The sequence below is a fragment of the Jaculus jaculus genome, chromosome 7, assembly GCF_020740685.1.
Source record: "Jaculus jaculus isolate mJacJac1 chromosome 7, mJacJac1.mat.Y.cur, whole genome shotgun sequence".
Lineage (NCBI taxonomy): Eukaryota > Metazoa > Chordata > Mammalia > Rodentia > Dipodidae > Jaculus > Jaculus jaculus.
In genome coordinates, this window is record NC_059108.1 from 91,212,367 (window position 1) to 91,238,246 (window position 25,880).

The 25,880-nt window shown below is 43.2% G+C and overlaps 1 protein-coding gene and 2 pseudogenes across 2 annotated transcripts in view; 2 read left to right on the forward strand and 1 right to left on the reverse strand.

The window, feature by feature from the left end:
- Positions 1–24,908, reverse strand: part of Trappc6b (trafficking protein particle complex subunit 6B) — a 29,271-nt gene extending 4,363 nt beyond the window's left edge. The window contains exons 1-5 of one of the 2 annotated variants that reach the window (XM_045154454.1): positions 24,697–24,899; positions 17,795–17,862; positions 15,472–15,589; positions 14,150–14,233; positions 1,074–1,167 (exon numbers count right to left, since the gene is read on the reverse strand). In XM_045154454.1, the coding sequence (XP_045010389.1) occupies positions 1,074–1,167; positions 14,150–14,233; positions 15,472–15,589; positions 17,795–17,862; positions 24,697–24,777 (445 nt within the window). In that variant the 5' untranslated portion in view covers positions 24,778–24,899. Of the gene's footprint in view, positions 1–1,073; positions 1,168–5,840; positions 5,955–14,149; positions 14,234–15,471; positions 15,590–17,794; positions 17,863–24,696 lie in introns of those variants that run through there. The other variant, XM_045154455.1, reaches the window with a different exon arrangement.
- On the forward strand, positions 6,345–7,074 carry LOC123462143 (annotated as a pseudogene).
- On the forward strand, positions 19,296–19,747 carry LOC101601576 (annotated as a pseudogene).
- Positions 24,909–25,880: the final 972 nt, after the last annotated feature.

Consider the following 25,880-nt stretch of genomic DNA (forward strand, 5'->3'; position numbering starts at 1 on the left):
ATATAAAGCCAGAGCACAAAGTGTAAATGCATCTTGAGTTCATTTGCAGGGCTAGAGGCTCTGATGTACCCGTGTTCATTTGTTCTCTTTCCTTGCAAGTAAATAAATTTTCTTCTGTATTTGGACATCTTTGACATATTTTTTCTGAGGTCTTTTCCTATTATCAATTTAAAAGTAACTGAAGAGCCGGGCGTGGTGGCGCACGCCTTTAATCCCAGCACTCGGGAAGCAGAGGTAGGAGAATCGCCATGAGTTCAAGGCCACCCTGAGACTACAGAGTTAATTCCAGGTCAGCCTGGACCAGGGTGAGACCCTACCTCGAAAAACCAAAAAAAAAGTAACTGAAGCTGGGCATGAGGGTGCACACCTTTAATCCTGGCACATGGGAGGCAGAGGAAGGAGGATCACTGTAAGTTCAAGGGCACCCTGAGACTACATAGTGAATTCCACGTCAGCCTGGACTAAAGTGAGATCCGCCTCAAAAAACGCAAAACTAAATAAATAAATAAAAGTAACTGAATGTGCTGGTTTGAATGTAGGGTATCTCCCATAGCCTAGTGTGTATAACTGAATACCTGAATACTTGATCCGCAGCTGGTGGCAACTTAGGAAAGTTGTGGGGCCTTCAGGAGAAGTGGTGCCTTCTTAGAGGAAGCATGTTACTGTGGGCAGGCATTTGTGTGACACAGACCTGCATCAAGCCCAATACTAAGGCTACTTCCTCCCTGCTGCTGTGGAGATGTGGGTTAGCTTATTATTACTGTTTCCTCCCAGTTAATGTGATACCCTGGCTGTCTATTCTGCCATTTTTTTCTTGCCATAATTGAACTTCCCCTCAGAAATAATAAACTCTTTTCTTCTACAAGCTGCTTCTTAGGGTGTTTTGACCTAGCAATGGGAAGGTAACTGCTACACTGAATATGAATATAGTATGCTATATATAGCCGCAATAAATGTTAAGGGGATGATGGTAAACTAAGTTTTAGCATTTTTAATTTCCTCAATGTAAAAAAAAAAAAAAAAACCTGAAAAAAAAATCACTTCAAATGTGTGAGACATAAAGTTCAACTTACATGCTGGCATTGAAGACACTTCAGCTGTTACAATACTTTTTATCCCCAAATTTGATAAGCCACCTCTGATTAGGCCACATGTAAATGCTAGATACTGAAATAAAGAAAAGTTAAAAAATTAAGATTCACCAAAATAGCAAAACAAATGATACATGTGACATTTATTTAAGCTTTCCTTGCAAGTAAATAAATTTTCTTCTGTATTTGGACATCTTTGACATATTTTTTCTGAGGTCTTTTCCTATTATCAATTTAAAAGTAACTGAAGAGCCGGGCGTGGTGGCGCACGCCTTTAATCCCAGCACTCGGGAAGCAGAGGTAGGAGCTTATACTATTAAATCATTGCAGTACTGAAAAGTAGAAAATGGGGGCTGGAGAAGGAAGGAAAGAAAGAAGTAAAGAAAAGGGAGGGAAGCCAGGCATGGTGGCACATAACTTTGAGGCCAGCACTTGGGAAGCAGAGGTAGAGGATCACCATGAGTTCAAGGCTACACTGACACAATATAGTGAATTCCAAGTCAGCCTGGGCTAAAGTGAGGCAGGGGCAGAATATAAAAAAAGAGGAAGCTGAAGAGTCAGCTTGGTTGGTAAAGTGCTTGTTTGCCTTGGAAGTATGAGCATCTGAGTTCCAACCCCAATAAACACATAAAAATAAATTGGTGGCTGGAGATCACTTAGCAGTTAAAGTACCTGCCTGCAAACCCAAAGGACCCAGGTTTGACTTCCCAAGACCCATGCAAGATGCACAAGGTGGCACATGCAAGATGCACAAGGTGGCACATGCATCTGGAGTTTGTTTGCAGTGGCTGAATGCCCCAGAGCGCCCCTTCACACTCTCTTTCTGCCTCTTTCTTGCCGGGCACTGCCAAGCACAGGCTGGAGCCTTCAGGAGAGGGATCTGAGCTGCCAGGCATGGATAAGGACCTCTAGGCTATAGGAGGCCACTCTCTCTCCAAGCCCAGCACACCTGAACTTAGGCTTTGCCCATAGCCCTGTGACCTTTGTCCAGCTGCCTAGGAAACTCCTTATCAGGCAACAGCCTTCACAAAGTCCTAAGACCCCAGATCACCTGACCCCCCCCACCTTGCTGTCGACTACTTGCTAGAATGAATGTCCCCATATGCTAATTAGGCATCAGAAATGAACTTGGTACATCCAACCCCTTAGGGTCCCCCCCCCCAGATGCTTATAAATCCATTCCTGACAATAAACAGAGAGAGCTGTTCACATTGAAGCTCCTCCCAAAAGTCTTTTACTTTCACGCACCCACCCACCCCGGTTGCCTGGACACCTTGGGGTTTTGGGGGGGGGGGGAACCACAGCCGGCCCACATAGCAAGGACCCAGGAACCCAAAGCTGGCGCCTGAACAGGGTCCCTATGAGATGGACAGGGTAGGTGAGTGCTCTCCCAGAGGGACTGGGAGACATCAGCCCATGTGGCCTTGCCTCAACGTTTTTGAGAGCTGGCAAGGTTCTCTTTTTCCTCCTTTATTTTCGGTCCATGCCATTGCATGGGACCGGACATGACGAACTGGCAACTGATGTCTCTTGGCTGAGGCCACTCTTTGGTATTGACTGAAGGCCAGCTGTCCTCTGCCTGGACCCTGACAGCCCATTGGGTGTTGGCAAAAACCCTCTATCTGTTTCTCTTTCCTCCACTAGATGGAAGCTATTTTTCTCTTTTTCCTCCTTTACTTTAATACTGTCTCCTACCAAAAAGAATCACAGATTCAGATTACAGGCTCTCCTGAAAGTTAAGGGAATTAAGCATTCCCAGAGGGAGGCCAGCTCCTTTTGGAAAATCCTCCAGTTCGCCCTCCTGGATGATTTCTGGGCATCTATGTGGCCCAGACACATGGACCCACGTAACTTATCTGGCTAGGAAACAAGTTCAGGAAGGAAATTTCCCCTCACTCCCACTACAAGCAGGCTTTACAAGCGCTCCAAAGCCGTTCAAGTCAGAGTCAGGCAGTGGGCTCACACGTGCCAAGACAATGGCGCTTTGGCCCACGCAGGCGCCATGTCTCCACCTCCTTCTCCAGCAGCCCAGGCAGTCCTGGGAACCTCTCCCTCCCCAACCCCCGCCACTGCGCGGGTCCCCTCATTTCCCAGCGGCTCCCCAGTGGTTCCGGAGACAACCCTCCCTTTGGGTAGCTGGACTCCGACTCTGGCAGCACTCTTGTCATTACCTCCACATGTACTAACTAAAGCCTATGGTGAACTAGTCTTATGTAAACAATGCCATACTTTGTCACATGACATCATAATTACTGAGTTTATGTTCTAGGTCAACTTCAACTTACAGGATTATTGAAAACAACAAAATTCTCTCTGTAGTGGTGACTTATAATTTGTCAGGTATATTTAAAATAATAATAAAAAGGGCTGGAGGGATGCAAAGAGCTGCAAAGCCGAAGGACCCAGGTTCAAGTCTCCAAGACCCACATTAGCCAGATGCACGAGGGGATGCATGTGTCTGGAATTCGTTTGCAGTGGCTAGAGGCCCTGATGTGCCCATTCTCTCTCCCCCTCTTTCTCTGTCAAATAATAATAATTTTAAAAAAAGATTGTATTGTCCTGTTACTTAAAAGGAGGCAGCAACTGACCTGACTTCTAGGCCAGCCTGCCTCAAGACACCAACAAAATTTGCCTTAGTTCCTCCTAACAGAATCATTTCCAAGTGTGTTATTGGTATTAATAACATAAAATTGTCTTTACACTACTTGCTTGTCAGTAATAGGATTAATCAATTTGGTATAGTTTTTCTTAGTAGCCTTATAAGAAAGATGGTTAATAATGGAGTGAGATGAATTGATTGAAGGAACTGGGAAGGAATTTTTCAATGTTGGGACATAGAATGCTCATTAAAAATGCTTTTTGAGTGGTACTTCAGATCAAAATGTTAAAGTATGTGGATAAAGCTGGGTGTGGTGGTACACACCTTTAATCCCAACACTCAGGAGGTAGAGGGAGGAGGATCACCGTGAATTCAAGGCCATCCTGAGAATTCCAGGTCAGCCTAGGCTAGAGTGAGACCCTACCTCAAAAAAAAAAAAAAAAAAAAAAATGTGGATAAAGATGTCCATGTGTAGGAAAGAATTCTCAGGCTAAACATAAGCACCTTGCCTAAAGTTAGAGATTTTTAACTGTTTACAAACACTTAAGGAACAAAAATCTAAAATATGTTGGGATAGCTTGCTTAAGGGGTATCAAATTTAAGTCAAGGGTTATATCAAAATTTAGCTAGCTATTTTGACTCAAAAAAGACCAGATTCTGCTCTATTGTATATTAAATAACTGTCTCAGTTAAGTCCAGTGCTTATAACAAAATTAGCTCTTAAGACATATTCCCTGCTTTAGGGAACAGCCTCATGCTCAAACAATGGTCCTCATTTGAGAAAAATAATATTCAAGCTCCGTGGTTCTGTTTCCAATGTTCTCTAAGCAATTGGTACCCACACAGGTACCTGAACTAATCAAAAGTGTTTTGAAACACAGGTACTTCAACTTTATACTGCCTTATTTGTTCTTTTCTGACAATTTCTAGGTTAAATTAGTTTGTTTGTAAATTAACTAGTGTTGTTTTCAAGACTGGTAATAGGTTCTGCCTGTACTTATCACTGTTAGATATTTCAAGTATGAGATGTGCCTATTTTCTATACTTTAGATATACGGCTTGTGCTGCCACAGGTCAAGAAAAATTTAAAAGATTGGACAAAATGATTTTAGAAGCCATTGCGTCATTCTTTAACTAAATCTACTGTAGTAATCAAGTGCGCTCTATATGTACATACATCCAGGTTGGTGTAACTTCCTTTATAAGTGTGTTAATCACCTATGTAGAAGCCAAAGCCTATTGGAATCATGGGAACAAAAAGGGCCAATATTTGGCCTGTGCTCCCAGGTCATGAGGCCACTAGAAATGATGGGACACTTCACTGGCCCCCTAATAAGTCACCTGTCTTCCTAAGCAGGGAGGATACGGAGACCCAAACAAAATTGGTGTACAGTCTGAAACAGGAGAGTTACAATTGAGGAGTAATCAGTCCTCCTGACTTCCCAAAGGGAAAACTACTTGGCCAGCATGGCCCTGGCTCATCCTGACAGACAGAAAACACTAGTAAGCTATAGGGCTACTCCTGAGTCCCTAAAGTCTCTTTGGAGAGCCATTAGTGACCTCCTAAATTAATCCTTAATTAAATTTTGGCTATCTATATGGTCTGAAGCACTGAAGAGAGAAGTGTATAACCAAAGATTAAAAAAATACCTTAAGGGCTGGAGAGATGGCGTAGTGGTTAAGCACTTGCCTGTGAAGCCTAAGGACCCCGGTTCGAGGCTCGGTTCCCCAGGTCCCACATTAGCCAGATGCACAAGGGGGCGCACGTGTCTGGAGTTCGTTTGCAGAGGCTGGAAGCCCTGGCTCGCCCATTCTCTCTCTCTCCCTCTATCTGTCTTTCTCTCTGTGTCTGTCGCTCTCAAATAAATAAATAAAATTTAAAAAAAAAATACCTTAAATATATAAATGGCCTAGTAAGTAATACAACAACAGCTTTCCAAGAGGGGAAACAAACATTAAGACATCTTTCCCCATAGTTCTAATTCTATGACAAAAAAAAAAACACATTCAGTGTAAGAATTTTGGTCGCCATGTATTGTTAGCTGGAAGGGATGTGTGGTTGTAAATAGGTTATTTTGTGGCTGGCTCCCTAAGGAGAAATGGCTTTAGTGAAAAGAAGTCATCCGGGACTGTAAAGGACAAACGTAACAAGATATTGTGAGGTACTACCAGCAAAGACAAGAGTCAACCGTGCTTGTCGCCAGGATGTCTTCGTGCTTTTCCGCCGTCTCCTGGCTTGGGTGAACCTCTGCAGTACCCGTAGGCTGTGGATCAGAAAGTACGGGTCCAAAATGGAAGTGAACCCCCCCAAACAAGAGCACCTGCTGGTGCTGAAAGGTCCTATGCCCTGTGGTATGACAAGAGAGTCAGTGTTGTATTAATAGATTACATTCTAGGGCTGGGGAGATGGCTCAGCAGTTAAAGGCACTTGCTTGCAAGACTGCAGGCCCTGGTTCAAATCCCCAGCATCCATGTAAAGCCATATGCACAAACTGGTGCATACACCTGAAGTTAATTTGCAGTGGCAGGAAGCACTGAAATACCCATTCATTCTCCCTCTCAATAAATAATAAATATATTCTAAATATGTTTTAAAAAATATATTACATTCTAGCTCTGAAGAATTCAGCCAAGAACTAAGGGATTACTGCAGAATGACTACCGAAGTAATATTACATTATCGACCACATGACAGTGATCCCAAACAACTGTTAAAAATTGCAGAAAAGGCAATTCAAGACTTCCCTACTCATCCATTATCAAGATTCATTCCTTGGTTTCCACATGATGGATCCAAAATTCCACTCAAACCTAAAGAATTACCATTGGTCATTTGTGAAGAGGCAGCTGAGAATGTCAAACAGTGCTTAACTATTTCAGACCATAATATGAGTTATGATTGCACAGTAGATCTCTTGGAATTTCAACCCAATTTGAAAAAAACGGTCCTTAATCCAGTCACAGACACTGAAAGAACAGACTAATTCTGAAAATCTGGATAAAAATTCAGAAAAAGGAAAACAACACAAGAAGAGGTCTTGGAGTATTTCACTTGTGAAAAAAATTGTACAGAAAATATTACCCCTTTGTCTAAAAAGCGTAAGACACTAAATTTGCACTCACTTTATATAGCAAGATGGACAATAGAACACACTGTTTGCAACAATCAGACCCTGGAAGACATTTGGGCTAAACTCAATCACATTAGGCATGGTCAACTTCCTTCTTGTAATGCTACAATTCAGAGATCTTTAGGCCAATTATGGGTGTTCTGTGATATTATGCACTGTGAATATGTGGGAAATCTTAAAGGAAGATTAGCTCTGACTGGGAAAATCGATTTATTTGTGCATAAGTATGGTGTTATTTTTAGTATGTAATGAATTCTACTGGTTGTCAACATTATTCTATATGGACTGAGTTAGCACAATGAAGAAATTTTAATGGTCATTAAAACAAACACAACTATAGGTATCAAAAGGGTTATTTTCAAATCTAGAATATATAAATAAATTCTGAGACCAAAAAAATATATTTGTACAGCCTTTAATGACACCCAATGGCTCTCTATTATAAAGGTTAAATGTTGTGTATATGTTTTTGATAACCCTGCTAATATCTCATCTGTTTTACAAGCCATGTCGAATACTACTGTGCCATTTAATGAACAGTTCTGGAAGAAAATCTCAGCCAGGTCATCCTCAGATGGTACTGAGACAAACCAAGTATGTCTACCTGGATTCCCTTGACCTCAAAAAAGACCAGTTTGCTGTGTGCTCACTTCTCTCTAACACCTTACTTTCTTTCTCCCCAGTGTTCTCTTCCAAGACTATCTTCCTACACTCCGGGGTCCATTAGAATAGTTCCCCCTCTGGGTGAAACTCTCTTAACTGCCACAACTTCGTGTCCCCTTCAGCAGTGATCTGATGTCTTTGTCCCTTGTCCTCTTAAAGCAGTTAGAATGTCTTCTAATGAGAGGGAGAAATAAAGGGGGATAGAATTAGGGTGACTGGACCCCTGAAGGTAAAAAGGACAAGAAAAATTTTCTTATCTCTTGCCAAGTTACAAAGAACTGTTTTTCCATGTGTGCTCTGAGTCCCTGGCTCTGCAAAGGACAGGCCTCGCCCTCTTTGATGCAGGTCAAGTTATGTCTCTCTGCCTGTCCAGCTCTAAGCTGACCAGAGCTAAATGCCTGCTCAATATTTCCATAATCAGGACCAGTTGTGTCAAGACACCTGCTCTCCTTTGGTACAAAAGGAGTAACCACCCCATACAAAAATATTTCCTCCCCACTTATTGTTCCCCAGTCTTGATTGCTTCACAGGTATATCTCTACAAAAAAAAAAAAAAAAAATCTACAAACTGCCTGCGCCAACCACCAGTGCCAACTGAAAGAGATCTTCATCCCTCTGCTGGTAGGTCTCTGCATGATGCTGTCTCTGGGTGCTTCCGGTGACCAACAGCCTCAAATCTGTCCAGAGACAATGAACTTTTTCATAAGTGTGGTACTTCAAAACTGTCTAGCCTTAGAATTCATTACTGCTGAACTTGGGGGGCATGTGTGGTCTTGGGACAAGAATATTGTGTCCTTTGTTAATGAATCAAATGTTGTTAAGCTGCTTGACTGCTACAAGCCTGAAGACCCTACCACGTGGTTCTCTAACCCTTTAGTTACTTGGCTGCTCCTTAGCCACCCCCTTACTATAGGAACCCTATTGCTTGTAGCCCTCTGTCTCATCAAATTTCTCAAATAACTAATAGCTAATATTGCTAAGGTTGCTATTAATCAGGTCCTTGTACACCACCTAACTCTATCTGGACCTCCAGTAAATTTTAAAGAACTCATTTGGGTTGACACTGCCCCATTATAAAAGCAAAAGGGAAGTTGTCAGGCACTGCCAAGCACAGGCTGGAGTCTTCAGGAGAGGGATCTGAGCTGCCAGGCATGGATAAGAACACCCAGGCTACAGAAGGCCACACCCTCTCCAAGCCCAGCACACCTGAACTTAAGGCTTTACCCATAGCCCTGTGACCTTTGGCCAGTTGCCTAAGAAACTCCTTATCAGCCAGCAGCCTTCACACAGTCCTGAGACCCAAGATCACCTGATTCCCTCCCCCTTGCCATTGCCTACTTACTAGAATGAATATCCCTATATGCTAATTAGGCATCAGAAATTAACTTGGAGCTACACTTGGTGATGCCTTTTATCCCAGCACTTGGGAGGCAGAAGTAGGAGGATGACTGTGAGTTCAAGGCCACCCTGAGAATACAGAGTGAATTCCAGATCAGCCTGAGCTAGAGTGAGACCCTACCTCAAAAAAAAAAAAGAAGAAGAAGAAATGAACTTGACACATCCAATCGCCTTAGGGTCCTCTCCCTCAACCTCAGATGCTTATAAACCCATTTCATTGACAATAAACTGAGAGAGTTGTTCACTGAAACTCCTCCTGAAAATCCTTTACTTTCGTATGCTCACCCACCCCAGTTGCCTGGACATCTTTGTGGGCCCACGGACGGCTCTAGAGCAAGAACCCAGGAACCCACACTTCTCTCTCAAATAAATAAATAAAACTAATAAATAAATAAACTGGGTTGGAGTGATGGCTCATCAGTTAAGGCACTTGTTTGTGAGGCCTAAGGACCCAGGTTTGATTCTCCAGTACCCATGTAAGGCCAGATGCACAAAGTGGCAAATGCATCTGGAGTTTGTCTGCAGTGGCTGGAGGCACTGGCATGTCCATTCTCCCTGTCTCTCTTCGCTCTCTGCATGCAAATAAATAAATAAAAATATCTTTTAAAGCCGGGCGTGGTGGCGCACGCCTTTAATCCCAGCGCTTGGGAGGCAGAGGTAGGAGGATCGCCGTGAGTTTGAGGCCACCCTGCGACTCCATAGTGAATTCCAGCTCAGCCTGAACTAAAAGTGAGACACTACCTCAAAACAAACAAACAAACAAAAAAATCTTTTAAAAAATAAAGAAACTGAGGCCTCCATGACCCCACAGTAAATCCCGTAACTCCACACAGGAAGGCACCAGGGAAATGGGAATAAAAGCATATAAACTGTTAAAAAAATAAAGAAATAAATTAGAGCTGCAGAGATTGCTCAGTGATTAAAGGTGCTTTCTTGCAAAACCTGCCAAGCCCAGCTTCAATTCCCCAGCCACCCACATAAAGCTGGATTGACATTCATTTATATTGGCAAGAGACCTTGGCACACATAGGTACAAATAAACAAAATGTAAAAATAATTTAAGCTGGGTATTGTAGTTCATACCTATAATCAGCACTCTAGCCTGGGCTAGAGCTAGACCCTACCTCAGAAATTCTCCCCCCCCCTTAAAAAAAGAGAGAAATGAAGAAAAAGATTGTTACTAGGGCATAACAGGAAAATCCCTGACAAAAATAGAAACTGAAAAATTTATAATCCAAGCTATTTTGTTTGTCTGTTTTAAGGTAGAGTCTCACTTTAGCCCAGGCTGACCTGAAACTCATGTAGTCCAGGGCTGGCCTCAAACTCATAGCAATCCTACCTCTGCTTCCCGAGTGCTAGTATTAAAAATGTGTGCCATGGGCTGGAGAGATGGCTTAGTGGTTAAGGTGCTTGCCTGCAAAGCTATAGGATCTCAATTCGATTCCCCAACACCCACGTAAGCCAGATGCACAAGGTGGCACATGTATCTGGAGTTCGTTTGAAGTACTGGAGCCCCTGGCACACCCACTGTTTCTCTCTCTTCTCTCTCACAAATAAATAAAAAATTAAATTAAATTAAAAAGGCATGTGCCACCACACCTGGCTCAAGCTCTTTTTATTATCTAGTTTTTATTTCATGACATTCAAATAGCAGTATATATGTACTAACATTATTGACGCATCAGGGCCTCTTGCCACTATGAATGAACTCCAGAAGTTTGCCCAACTCTGTGATTCTGGCTTTACATGGGTACTGGGGAATCAAATTAAGGCTGTCAGACTTTGCAAGCAAGTACCTTAAATGCTGATCCAACTCTCCAGCATGACAGATCATAAAATCTGAGGTGAATTAATTCTATACAATTAATGTCTATGTTGCAAGTTTGAGTATCTTTTTATGTTTGTTTGTTTTTTGTTTTGGGGGGTAGGGTCATGCTGTAGCCTGGGCCGACCTGCTCATACCAGTCCTCCTGCCTCAGTCTTTCTGGGTGCTGAGATTTTAAAGGAATGCACCACCATGCTGGGCAAGTATCTTTCTAAAAAATTTTATTTGTGGGCTGGAGAGATGGCTTAGCAGTTAAGGCACTTGCCTGCAAAGCCAAGGGGCCTAGGTTAGATTCCCCAGGACCCATGTAAGCCAGATGGACAAAGTGGTGCATGTGTTTGGAGTTTCTTTGCAGTGGCTGGAGGCCCTGAGATACCCATTCTCTCTCTCTCTCCCTCTCCAATAAATAAAATAAAAATTATTTAATAAAGGGAAGAGAAAGGAAGGGAGGAGGGTACTTAATAGGTTGATATTGTATATATGTAAGTACAATGATTGTAATAGGGAGGTAATATGATGGAGAATGGAATTTCAAAGGGGAAAGTGGGGGGGGGGTGGAGGGAGTGAATTACCATGGGATATTTTTTATAATCATGGAAAATGTTAATAAAAATTTAAAAACAAATTATTTGTGAGTATGTGTGTATGGGTGTGTGACTTTGTGCAGCTGGCTTTATGTAATACTGTGGTTTGATTCAGGTGTCCTCCATAAACTTAGGTGTTCTAAATGTTAAGAGTCCCAGCTGATGGAGATTTGGGAATTGGCAGCTCCAAAAGCAAGGTATTGTTGAGGACAAGCTTATGGGTGTCATAGCCAGCTCCCCCTTACTAGTGTTTGGCATGCACTCCTGTTGCTATTGTCCACCCAATATTGGTGAGAAGGTGATGTCCACCCTCTCTCTGCTCATGCCATCATTTTCCTCTGCCATCATCCTCTAGAGTGTGTAAGCCAAACCCTTTTTCCCCCAAGCTGCTCTTGGTCAGGTGATTTCTGCCAGCAATGCAAACCTGACTGCCACAGTAAAGTTGGTACAAGAGGAGTGGGGATTGCTGCTAGACATCTGACTATGTGACTTTTGGCCTTTTGGAGCTGATTTTCAAGAGGAAGTGGAATGATTTGAAACCTTGGCTTAAGAGATGCCTTGCAGTGCTGTGAGTACAGCTTGATGAACTATTCTGGTCAGAGTTGAAAGACCTTAATGCAGTAAGAACTATGGACTATGATGTTTGGCTTATAAGGGTGAGAAAGAGCTTTGCCTGGACTGAGCTAGAAGCAGTTTGTGTTATGCCTGTGTCCTGAGAACCTGTGCAAGACTGCATTGCATAGAAATGGACTGATGTGAGCAGAGGGATATGGCACAGAAAAAATGAAATCTTTAGGCCAAAACTGCTGCCTGTTCATCTGCAATTGTATGAGAGATTACAATCACTGAGATTGGGCCAGCTAAGTATCCTGTTCTTCAAAGTCTGCTTTATTCCCTCCAGCATTAACAAATTGGCACCCCACCTGGTATTATGGAGTATAAACACAGGATAGAAGCCGAGCATGGTGGCGCACACCTTTAATCCCAGCACTCAGGAGACAGAGGAAGGAGGATTGCTGTGAGTTTGAGGCCACCCTGAGATTACATAGTGAATCCCAAGTCAGCCTGGGCTAGAGTGAGACCCTACCTCAAAAAACCAAAAAAGAAAAAGAAAAAGAAAAGAAAGAAATGTAGGTAAGGGAGGGCCATTAAATTGAATTTGGAACACGGTCTTGTGTTTCAGAAATGGCCATGGGATAGTGTGAAGCAGGTTTGCTATAAGCCTACATGGAGACCCAACGGAGCTATAAGGATAGACTGTAGGTTACAGTAGAGACCCAGTGGAGATGGCAGGACCATGACATGCTGCTAAGGAAAGCTTCCAGCCCCAGATGAAGTTTTCTAGGACTGTGAGTAGCCTACCTGGAGTGGCAAAATTGGAACTCTAGACTTGTTGCTGGTTAGAATTATCAGACTTGAAGACTTGTTACTGGCTAGAGTTGTTGGACTGGGAGCTATAGAGTTTGATGTTTGCCCTGTTTAAATCTTGTATTGCTTGCAAATTTCTTTGCTATGCACAATGCCATCTTTTACAGTGTGAGTGTTTATTCTGTGTCATTATGGGTTTTTTTTGGGGGGGCGAGTTGGTATTATGGTTCAGTTAAAAGATCTTGGACTATGGGGATGTTTGAACATCACTGGGGTAGATTAACAATTATGGTTTTTTAAAAATATTTTATTTATTTATTTATTTGAGAGAGAGAGGGACAGAGGAAGAGGCGGGGGGGGGGGGGGTGAGAATGGGTGCACCAAGGCCTCCAGCCACTGCAAACGAACTCCAGACACATGCACTCCTTTGTGCATCTGGCTTACGTAGGTCCTAGGGAATCGAACCTGGGTCCTTAGGCTTCGCAGACACTTTAACCACTAAGCCATTTCCCCAGCCCCCAAACTATGGGGATTTTTAAAATTGGATGAGCCAGGCGTGGTGGTGCATGCCTTTAATCCTAGCACTCGGGAGTTCAAGGCCACCCTGAGACTACATAGTGAATTCCAGGTCAGCCTGGACTAGAATGAGATCCTACCTTGAAAAAAAAAAAAAAAAAGTTGGATGAATGAATTGCATTTTACATCACGTATGGGGATCAATTTAAAGAGGCCAGGGGTGGAATGTGGTGTCCCCCATAAACTAGGTGTTCTGAATGCTAGGTTCCCAGCTAATGGAGATTTGAAAATTAATGCCTCCTGGAGGCAGTGTATTACTGGGGGTGGGCTTATGGGTATTATAGCCAGCTCCCCCTTGCTAGTGTTTGACACACTCTCCTGTTGCTGTTGTCCACTTGATGTTGGCCGGGGGTTGATGTCCACCCTCTGATCATGCCATTTTTTTCCCTTGCCATCGTGGAGCTTTTCATTGAGTCTATAAGCCAAAATAAACCCCTTTTTCCCCACAAGCTGCTCTTGGTCAGGTGACTTCTGCCAGCAATGAGAATCTGACTGCACCATGTGGGTACTGGGGAATCAGCCCCAGGCCAGCATGCTTTACGAATAAGGGCCTTTAAATGCTGAGCCATCTCTATAGCCCCAAGTTTGAGATTTTTACTGATACTGCTAAAATGAAGGATAGAATCTGCCATAAATTTACATTAATTGGCATTTTGGTAGTGGTAGTTTCCGTCTTCGTCCCAATAGACTTGTTTGGCTATAGTATAGTAAGATGATAATCAACATTAGCATCTTATTTTATAGAAAATAGCATAAACAGGGCTGGAGAGATGGCTTAGCAGTTAAGAAAATGGCATAAACAAAAGAGTACAACTCTGAAATGACTATTTTTGGTTTGACTCTGTTATGTCTGACACTGTACTTTTCACAATAATTCCATTCTTTCTTGGTAGAAATCCAAATCTATTAAATACCTTTGATGCATGTTCTAAATACTGTTTTCCTGAAGACATCTGAGTAAGTAGTCGAAATTTGTTGTCCTGAAGTACATAGATGCCCTGTTTCAAAAATACAATAATAATAATGATAATAATAAACACTTTTGTCACCAAAGTTATCATAGTCTGTAAAAACTATCTTATCCCAGGCAGATGCAGTGATGCATGCCTGCGATCCCAGCACTAGGAAGCCAAGACAGGAGGTATGCTATTAGTTCAAGGCTAGCCTGGCTACAGAGTGAGACCTTGTCTCAAAAATCCCAACCTAGGGGTTGAAGATGGTTCAGTGGTTATGGCACTTTCCTGCAAAGCCTAACAATCCAGGTTTGATTCCCCAGTACCCATGTAAAGCCAGATGCACAAAGTGGCACATGCCTCTGGAGTTTGTTTGCAGTGGTTGGAGACCCTGGCATGCCCATATTCTCTTTCGCTCCTTCCAAATAAATAATTAAAAAAAAAAATTTCGACCTAGGCTGGGGAGATATAGCTCAATCGGTTTAAAAAAAAAAAAAGCGCTTGTTGCACAAGCATGGGGCCCTGAGTTCAACCCGTAGTATCCACGTAAAGATGCAGGGTGTAGTGACATGGCCAGTAATTCAGTCTAGAGGAAGTGGAAACAGGAGGATCTTTAGGGCTCTTTGGCTAGCCAGCCTAACCTAACTGATGAGTGAGCTCCAAACCAATGAGAGACCCTGTCTCAAAAAAAAAAAAAAAAAAGTGGAAGTATTCACAGATGACACCAAAGGTTGTTCTGTGACCTCCACACTACACTCCTTATACAAACACACATAAGCATTAAAAACCCTCACTCCCAAAGCAAGTTAAGTATTCACTCTAAATTACTTTAAAAATTATTCTAAAGCTGTAAGTGAAATATATTTGTTTCCACATATAATCAATACTTAGTAATAAGAACTAAGAAATTTGCAGCCGGGCGTGGTAGTGCACGCCTTTAATCCCAGCACTCGGGAGGCCACAGTAGGAGGATCACCATAAGTTCGAGGCCACCCTGAGACTACACAGTGAATTCCAGGTCAGCCTGGGCTAGAGTGAAACCCTACCTTGAAAACCCAAAAACAAAAAAAAAAAGAACTAAGAAATTCTAAAACCAATTACCATGCAGGCACTTGTTACATTGTAAATTTCAAGATAACTTCTATAATTAGGGGAAATTCAATAATTATAGTTACTGATAATTTCACTATATTTAAAAAAATTGTTAAATTTTAAATGAGTAAAATTATAACAATTACATTCAGTTAAAGGACTTAAAAATAGACCTTAATTTATCTAAATACCTGATGATTTGTCCTTAAATTGTCAATTTGTTTCTTGAATACTGTAGTCCAAAAATCTTTGCATATGAACTTCATGATGTCTAACTCATCCTTGAACCTTGCCGTATCTTTTGTAAACCTAAAAAGATCAACTAGAAGTAATACAACATATTTCTTCCAGAGAAAGCAAAGGGGGAGGAGATTTTTTTCTTTCTCCCAAGCAAGGCAAATTACCTAACTTCCAAATGCCATACCAACACTAAATGTCCACTGACAGTCATAAGGTGATCAGCACTAAGCACAGTAGATTCACTTTCTGTTCTATAAGGGTTGTGCCTAAGAATGTATTAATTATTACTTAGGAATATAGTCAATGTTTCAGGCATGTTTCATGCTAATACATGGAAAAGAAAAAGAGGTAACAAGGTCTGGTGGCTTATGTCTATAATCCAAGCACTAGGGAGACTAAAGCAAGAAGACTGCCACAAGGTCAAGACCAGCCTGAGCAATGTAGTGAATACCAAGACAGGTAGGCTAGTGTGAAGTCTAGAGCTTTCCCTTTCCTACCCCACTCCCTAAATAAAAGAGCTGAGTACCACTGAAGCATTTTTATATAAAATATAATCCAGCTGGGTGTGGTGGTGCATGCCTTTAGTCCCAGCACATGGGAGGCAGAGGTAGGAGGTTCTAGGGCACCCTGAGCCTACATTGTGAATTCCAGGTCAGCCTGGGCTAGAGTGAGACCCTACTTCAAAAAACAAAGCAAACAAAAAATAATAAAATAAGTAAGTAAAGTAAAATATAATCCAAATTCAACTATAATAAGAAAGGAATACATTATATAAAGAGCTGATCTATTGCACTATTATTAAATGCACAAGTACAGATTTAACTAAAGATATTTCCACCCCCATGCTTTTCTTTCTTTCTTTCAATTTGAGAGAAAAAAAGGCAGAAAGAGAATGTATGGCGCTGTTTACACAATCTCAGGATGGCCTTGAACTCACAGTTTAATCCCAAATTCTGGGATTAAATACCTACACCACTATGCCTGGTTTCCATCCCTATGCTTCTAAGCCAAATTCCATTCAGGTTAAAGAACTATTAGAGGCTGGAGAGATGGCTTAGCGGTTAAGCACTTGCCTGTGAAGCCTAAGGACCCCGGTTCAAGGCTCGGTTCCCCAGGTCCCACGTTAGCAAGATGCACAAGGGGGCGCACGAGTCTGGAGTTCGTTTGCAGAGGCTGGAAGCCCTGGCGTGCCCATTCTCTCTCTCCCTCTATCTGTCTTTCTCTCTGTGTCTGTCACTCTCAAATAAATAAATAAAAAATATTAAAAAAAAGAACTATTAGACCATAATTAGAAAATATGATATTTTATCTTAACATACCAGAAAAAAAAAAAAAACATTAAAAGAATAACATAGCTGGGCATGGTGACGCACACCTTTAATCCCAGCACCTGGAAGGCAGAAGTAGGAGGATCGCCATGAGTTCAAGGCCACCCCGAGACTAGTGAATTCGAGGTCAGCCTTAGCTAGAGAGAGACCCGACCTCAAAAACAAAACGAAACAAAATAAAAATACTGTAAGATATAGATTCCTTACATATCAAAACATAACACTTGAAGCTAGGCATAGTGGAGAATGCAGGTAAACCCAGCATCCATGAGACAGGAAAAGTACAAGTTTGAGTCCAGCCTGGACTATACAATACAATGATGTCTATATATAAAAATAACATTTGCAGCTGGGAGTGGTGGTGCACACCTTTAATCTCAGCACTCAGGAGACAGAAGTAGGAGGATCGCTATGAGTTTGAGGCCAGCCTGAGACTATATAATGACACTATATATATACTATATATAAAGACACTACCTTGAAAAAAAAATTGCATTAATTGATAACTGAATTAAATCAGTATCAGACCTGAAGAGAAGTCCTGCCCTTTCCTTTTCTTTGCAGTGATTGAACCCAAGGCCTAGTGTGTGCTAAGCACATGCTCTCTACTGAGCTATACCACCAGCCCCTTGAAAATGTTCTCAATCTGTAAATTAGAGAACAGAAAGAACTAGAACATGGAAATTAAAAACATTGTTCAGCTGGGCGTGGTGGCTCATGCCTTTAATCCCAGCATTTGCAAAGCAAACGGGAAGCAAACGTAGGAGGAGTGCCATGAGTTCAAGGCCACCCTGAGACTACACAGTAAATTCCAGGTCAGCCTGAGCTAGAATGAGACCCTACCTTGGAGGAAAAAAAATGGTTCAAGTATTATGGAACTTTTTGAAATTAGTAATCTGTGTTCATAACCTACCTGGAAGAAAATTTTCAAATCCATACTGCTCACCTTTCTATCAATCCTTGTCCCACTCGAAATCCCATGTTTTCCAGCTTAGTAATGCATCGACCATTTTCCTATTTAAAAAAATAAGTTTTGAATATTATTAGAATACCAGGATATTAGTACTCAAAAATCCTAACATAATAAAGAAGAACCTATGGGCTAAGGAGATATCTCAGAAGTTAAAGGCGCTTGCATGCAAAGCCTGCTGATTACATAATGGTGTTCTATTCAGCGGTAAAGAAAAATGGAACTATGAAATTTGCAGAGAAATAGAAGGCTCTGGAAAAGATTATACTAAGTCAGGTAACCCAGGCCCAGAAAGCCAAATGTTGCATGTTCTCCCTCATGTAGATCAAAATGTTTAGAATTGTGTGTGAGCTGGAACCAAAAATTGGTAGCACAGGCCAGTAAGCTAGAAAAAGACTATAAGGGAAGAAGAGCAAAGGTTTTTAAGGGATGGTATTGTGTATATGTAAGTAGAAGAACAGACTATAGGGAGTGGAATGGCCTAAGTGGGGCCAGAGAAGGGTCAATCAAAATTCAAGATATTCTGAATAAGGTATGTGAAAGCCTACTTCTTTGGATAATGGCATATTCAGAAGCCATGGACTACTACCAGAAAATTCTCAGTGTCAGAGATGTTGGCCAGGGAGGCCAATGTTGCCTCCAAAACATCACAGGCGATTGCCAAGGCCCTTGGTTTCCCACAAGTAACAGATGGTAAGACACTATTGCTGAAGACTTCACATGTGTGAGCAGCAAGGTCACTGAAAAATCAAGCTGGTGCTGAGCTGAAAACCTTCTCCCTGTAGACCAGCCCACTAAGTTGGAAAAAGCTACATTGCATGCAGCCCTATGGGGGACAGAAGTCATCAGCAATGGAAACAGTGGATACTGGAAGACCAAGCAGGTACAATAGTGGCATGTCTGCTCTGGGGGAAACCCATTGCTCTCTAATTGGATTGGAGGCCTGCTTATGGGTGGGAATACATGTCTGGAACTGAAAACCTAATCAAAAGCCTATGGCAGGGGAGGTTATGAGACTTAGAGGTATAAAGCTCTTGTCTGTTACATGCATATATTATTCTCACCAAACTTCCCTGAAAGCACTACATTTAATGTTCATATATTAATGCTACTCTCACTTTTGGTTAGAGACGCTTCTATTTGCAGATGGTGACGACCACTGGGATGACCCAAAAGGCAACATCGTGCTGAGAAGTGATGGAGGAGTACCCAGCACTGAAACATCTCCATCACACCCTTCAAGGTTCAGGATCCATTGTGGAAGAGGTGACAGAATGAATGTAGGAGCTAATTGGGCATGGTGGCACACACTTTTAATCCCAGCACTCAGGAGGCAGAGGTAGGAGGATCACTGAGAGTTCAAGGCCAGCCTGAGACTACATAGTGAATTCCAGGTCAGCCTGAGCTAGAATGAAACTCTTCCTCAAAAAACAGGTAAAAACAGGCAGTTGGCTGGGGCCTGGGAGTCCCCATTGCCATGGCGAGTCAGTTGCAGGGCATCCAGCAGCTGCTGCAGGCCGAGAAGCAGGTGGCCAAGGTGTCTGAGGCTCGCAAGCAAAGAATCGAAGGCTGAAGCAGTCCAAAGCAGCAGCCCAGGCTGAGATTAAACAGTACCGACTACAGAGGGAAAAAGAGTTCAAGGCCAAGGAAGCTGCGGCACTGGGGTCCCATGGCAGCTGCAGCACTGAGGTGGAGAAGGAGACCCAGGAGAAGGTGACCATCCTCCAGACCTACTTCCAGCGGAACAGGAATGAAGTCCTGGATAACCTCTTGGCCTTTGTGTGCGACATCCGGCCAGAAATCCATGAAAATTACCGCATAAATGGATAAGAGAAGAGGAAAGCGCCTATTCCACGGGCTACCACTGAAGACGCCCTCATGGAGCCTTGCAAAGCTAGAGTCCTTATGAAAGGCATACATTATTGTTCTCCACTGTAGTACATCCCTCCACCCTTTGTACAGACTTAGTACTTATCCAAAGAATTCCTCTTGTGTGTCTTAGAAATTTAATGAGTATATGTTATCTGTTTCCCTGTGTGTTTTTGCTTAGGCAACATGTATCACTGTTGACTCTTTCTTTCTTAGTCTAGTAGGAAAAAAAAATCAATTCTTTGAAGAAAGAAAGGGATTAAATTTTCCCTCACACTTTCTTAAAGGTCAGGGGCTTTATCTATGAAAAAGTAGTAAATAGTCAATTGTAACTTGTATGAAGCAGCAGCCAGCCTTAAAGTAATCTATTCCAGCTAAAGGTTAATGCAGCAAATAGTAATATACTTGTTTGGGCTGCTACTAGTCTATCTTACTCAAACTGCTAGATAATAGGACTCAAGAACTTGTTACATGTTACTTGGTATACTGGTAATCATTTAAAAGTAAAAACTTTGTCATGCATTTTCAAAAAAAAAAAAAACAGGTTAAAAAAAAGCCAGGCATGGTAGTGCATGCCTTTAATCCCAGCACTAGCGGAGGCAGAGGTAGGAGGATTACCGTGAGTTTGAAGCCACCCTGAGACTAAAGAGTGATTCCAGGTCAGCCTGGACTAGAGTGAGACCCTACCTTGAAAAATATGAAAAAAAAAAAAAAAAAAAAGGAAGAAATTGGCCTTGATATCCATGACCTAACGATGCCTAGCAATACCTTCACAAGACCCTCACACTAGGAGAAAAAGATGATGACATCAAAATAAAAGACTAACGGAGAGAGGGAGGGGATATGATGGAGAGAGGAGTTATGAAGGGAAATATCATGGCTTATTGTATGTAAGTACAGAAGTTGTCAATAAAAAAAAAAAAAAAAAAAAAAAAAACTGCCAGGCATGGTGGTGCTCTCCTTTAATCCCAGCACTTGTGAGGCTGAGGTAGGAGGATCCAGTCAGTTTGAAGCCACTGAGACTACACAGTGAATTCCAGGTCAGCCTAAGCTAAAGCAAGACCCTACTTCAAAAAAATAAAAAAGTAGGACACATATTTCCAGCTCCGCATTTTTCTTAAAGGGTATTTCTGAACTATGGATTTCTACCTGTTTCTTTTGCTAAAAAATTAAGGTGAAATAATTTTGACTTTAATCCTAGTACTTGGGATTCAAGGCTGAGGTAGGAGAATCACTGCTAGTTTGAGTTGTTTCAGGCCACCTGAGACTATAGTGAATTATAGATCAGCTTGGGGAAAAAATGGACAGGCATTTGCAATGGCAAGAAATCCTGGCATGCCTACACACATACAAGTGCAAAATAAATAAATTGGAAAAAAAAACTTGTTTCATTCCAATACTCTTCCTGATATGTCTTCCCAATATCTTCAAATGCGTCATGTCCATCCTTCTTATAATTTACAAATTGGCAGCACCTCTTCTTAGATATGTCAAAATTAAACCTGCTCCTAAATAATTCATTACCTTTCCAGATTAACACCATCCAAACTAGATGCTTAAACTTGTAACCTGGAGATAATTTCAACTCTCACTCCCATACTTAACCAAGGCTTCAAGTTCCTACCTCTCCTCTATCCCTATCTTAGTTCAGATCTTTATCATCTACTGCCCTGACTACTACAATGACATCTTCCCACTGCGATGATGATGATGATGATCTTCCCTCTCTAGCCCAAACCCCAAGTATCTTCATAACATACAAATGCACACACAGCTCCCTTGAGTACTCACTGAGAAGATCAAAATTTGGGCTGGAGAGATGGCTTAGCAGTTAACTTGCTTGCCTGCAAAGCCAAAAGGACCTATGTTCAATTCCCCAAGACCCATATAAACCAGATGGACAGGGTGGTACATGCGTCTGGAGTTTGTTTGCAGTGGCTGGAGGCTGTGATATGCCCATTCTCTCTCTCTCCCCAATTAAAAAAAAAAAAAAAAAAAAAAAAACACTTTAAAAAGGAAGATCAAGGAGAGCCAGGCATGGTGGTGCATGCCTTTAATCCCAGCACTTGGGAAGCAGTGGTAGGAGGATCGCTGTGAGTTTGAAGCCACTCTGAGACTAGTGAATTCCAGGTCAGCATGTGCTAGAGTGAGACCCTACCTCAAAAACCAAAAAAAGAGATCAAAATTCTTTAAACATACAAGGTTCTAACTTCAGCTCAGAATTCCTTTCACCTATTCAATTGCCATGTTTAAATTCATCACTTTCATACATCTATGCTTTTAATGTTAGGGCACTTTCCTACCCCACCCTTCACCTCTCATCAACAGCCTTAAAGAATGAGCTTCTGGGCTGGAGATAGGGCTTAATGGTAAAGGCACTTGCCTGTGAAGCCTAAGATCCCAAGTTTAATTCCCCAGTACCAACGTGAGCCAGGTGCACAAGGTGGCCCATGAGTCTGGAGTTCGTTTGCAGTGGCCCTGGTGAGCCTATTCTTTGTCTCTTTCTCTCCCTCTCAAATAAATACTTATTTTTTTAAAAAAAGGAAAAGAGGGCTGGAGAGATGGCTTAACGGTTAAGCGCTTGCCTGTGAAGCCTAAGGACCCCCGTTCGAGGCTTGATTCCCCAGGACCCACGTTAGCCAGATGCACAAGGGGGCGCATGCATCTGGAGTTCGTTTGCAGTGGCTAGAAGCCCAGGCGTGCCCATTCTCTCTCCCTCTCTCTCTCTCTCTCTGTCACTCTCAATAAATAAAAATGAACAACAACAACAACAAAAAAAATTTTTTTTAAAAAGGAAAAGAAGCCAGGCGTGGTGGTGCACACTTTTAATCCCAGCACTCGGGAGGCAGAGGCAGGAGGATTGCCCAGAGTTCCAGGCCACCCTGAAACTAAATAGTGTATAGTAAATTCTAGGTCAGCCTGAACTAGAGGGAGGCCCTACCTTGAAAAACAAAAAACGATCCTCCAGACACAAAATGGCCTGGATATCCATGACCTCATAGTGCCTGACACTACTTACACAAGACCCTCATAATAGGAAGAAAAGACCATGACATCAAAATAAAAGACTAAGAGGGGGAGGGGACATGACAGAGAATGGAGTTTCAAAGGGGAAAGTGGGGGGAGGTAGGACATTACCATGGGATATTGTTTACAATCATGGAAGTTAATTTTAAAAATTTAATTAAATACCACGTTTTATTTTATTCTTAAGATATGTACAATCAGTCTCAGTCAAGGTTTCACTTAATTAATTGTCTCATTTCTGTTATCTTAAGCTCATTGCTTATAAAGATATACTTTTAAAAAATTAATTAAATAAATAAAAAGAAAAACAAGGGCTGGAGAGATGGCTTAGCAGTTAAGCGCCTGCCTGTGAAGCCTAAGGACCCCGGTTCGAGGCTCGATTCCCCAGGACCCAAGTTAGCATCAGGGAGCACGTGTCTGGAGTTCATTTGCAGTGGCTGGAAGCCCTGGCGCACCCATTCTCTCTTTTGCTCTCTACCTGCCTGCCTGCCCACCCCTCCCTCTCTCTCTCTCTGTCACTCTCAAATAAATAAATAAATGATAAACCAAAAAAAAAAAAAGAAAAAGAAAAACAAAAGAAAGAACTGACTTGAATAGGACTTTGGAATATTTAATTTCTAGAATCCGTTAAAACACTGAGTCTATACCCAATACTTATTCATTAAAATTCTATTCCTCAGCCGGGAATGGTGGCACACGCCTTTCATACCAGCACTCGGGAGACACAGGTAGGGGGATCAGCGTGAGTTCAAGGCCACTCTAAGAATACAGAGTGAATTTCACGTTAGCCTGAACTGGAGTGAGAACCAATCTCGACAAACAACAACAAAAAATCCTATTCCCCAGTCTGTGAGGTTAAGGCTTTAATTTTACTTATCGAGCATTAACAGATCTACAAAGCACACTTAATTCTTAAAGAATCAAGGAGTAAATGAGAACTCCCACATACTAGAAGTAACCTCCAGGAGGGGCGGGGAAAATAGAGATAGTTCAGTGGTTTAAAGGTGCTTGTTTGCAAAGCTTGCCAGCCGAGGTTCAATTCCGCAGCACCCATATAAAGCCGGATGGGCATTTGTTTGCCGCAGCAAGAGAGTTTGGCACATCCTCACATGTAAGTAAGTTGTACGAAGATGGGGCCACTGTGTCACTCACTGATAACATCCTCAGCTCCTAAAACCACCTTTGACATGGGCAATAAGTAAATGATTTCTAAATCAATTTAAAGTCTCCTAATTGTTAAAGCCTGTTAACTCCCTTTTGCTTTTTAATTTTTTTTTTTAAGCAGAGAGAGAGAGAGAAATGAGACAGTTAGATGACAGAGAATAGACCTGCCAGGGCCTCCAGCCACTGCAAACGAACTCCAGACACATGCGACACCTTGTGCAGCTGGCTTACATGGGTCCTGGGGAATCGAACTTGTGTCCTTTGGCTTTAGGCGAGCGTCTTAACCACGAAGCCATTTCTCCAACCCAACTCCCTTTTGCTTTGACTTCAGATCTCGTTAGGCTTCTGTCTCAGCTGGAGTGCTACTGAGTCAGAGATGGGAGAGGATTCTCCAGCGGGGATCAACCCTACAGTTTGCTTTGCTGCAAATCATAGCTGGGACAATATCGAAAGAAAATCTGACCTGCAGATAAAGGAGTAGGTGCAGACACAGCTACAACTCAAATACAAATGAAAGATAACAACCTAAGGAGACACTCCACATTCGGGCTGGAGGGTTTGGGTTGCCCGCAAGTAGCCGGGCTGGATCCACAGCGGAAGCCGCGGGTTGTGCTGGGAAGGGGGTTAAAAGAAGGCCCTGTGGGATGGAGGGATGATTTGCGGTTAAGGCGTTTGCCCGCAAAGCAAAGGAGCCAGGTTCGATTGCCCACGAGCCACGTTAGCCGGGCGCACACGTCTGGAGGCCCTGGCGCGCCCATTCCCTCTCTCCCTCTCCCACCCGCCTTTGGAGACAAGGCGTGTCCCCGCGCGGCGCTTACCACCTCGCCCTGCTCCGCGGACTTGTACACTCCTGACACCATCTCGTTGTGGAGAAGCAAAAACAACGCCTCGTCGGCCATTTCCGGCTTATTCCCGCACGCTCCGGGAGGGTGCGGAGCGCTGGGCCGCCGCCCTGCCCTAGGTCTGGGAGATGGGGACGGCGCCCGGCTCTCCAGGGCCCGCGCACCGCGGCACGGACGGAGCCCTTCCCCAGGGCCACCGAGCCCGAGGCCCGAGCGAGGGCGCTGACGGCCGCCGACACCGACGCGGCCCGGCGCAGGGCGGGGAGGCGACTTCCGGGCCCTCTTCCCGGCGCTCCGCCCGCTCTTGGGAGGCCGGGCTCCGCTGCCCGCCCCGCAGAGCCGCGCGCAGCCTCTGGGCGGTGGCGGAGGCCGGGGTCCAGGGGCTGGGTGACGCGCACGCGCACCTGTCAACACTGCCGCCTGCACTGCCAGCCTCTTCTCGGCATGCCGAGGTCAGAGAATCGCCGTGAGCGCGCAGCCAGCCTAGGTTAGAGTGAAGCAAAAGAAAAGAAGGGGGCTGGAGATGCATATCGGCCTAGGGGTTAAGGCGCTTTCCTGCAAAGCCTGAGGACCCAAGTTCTATTCCCCAGTACCCACGTAAGCCACATGCACAAGATGGAGCATGTGTCTGGAGTTTGCAGTGCCTGGAGGCCCTGGCATCCCCACTCTATATCTGCACACACACCCATAAAATAATCTTTAAAAAGGGATAAATTTGGAACCTGGGCGTGGTGGTGTATGCCTTTAATCCCAGCACTAGGGAGGCAGAGGTAGGAGGGTAGCTGTGAGTTTAAGGCCACCCTGCGACTACATGGTAAATTACAGATCAGCCTGAGCTAGGTTGAGACCCTACCTCTGAAAAAAAAAAATGGGGCGGGGGGGGGGAGTGCTGCTGCTTGAGAGATGGTTTAGCAGTTAAGATGCTTGGCTGCAAAGCTCAATGATGAGCTGGATTCCCCAGTACCCATGTGTTGCAGTCAGGTTTGCATTGCTGGTAGAAATCACCCAACCAAGAGCAGCTTCTGGGAAAAAGATATTTATCTTGGCTTACAGGCTCTAGAGGAAGCTCCACGATGGCAGGAGAAAAGATGGCATGTGCAGAGGGTGGACATCAGCCCCTGGACAACACAAGGTGGATAATAGCAACAGGAGAGTGTGCC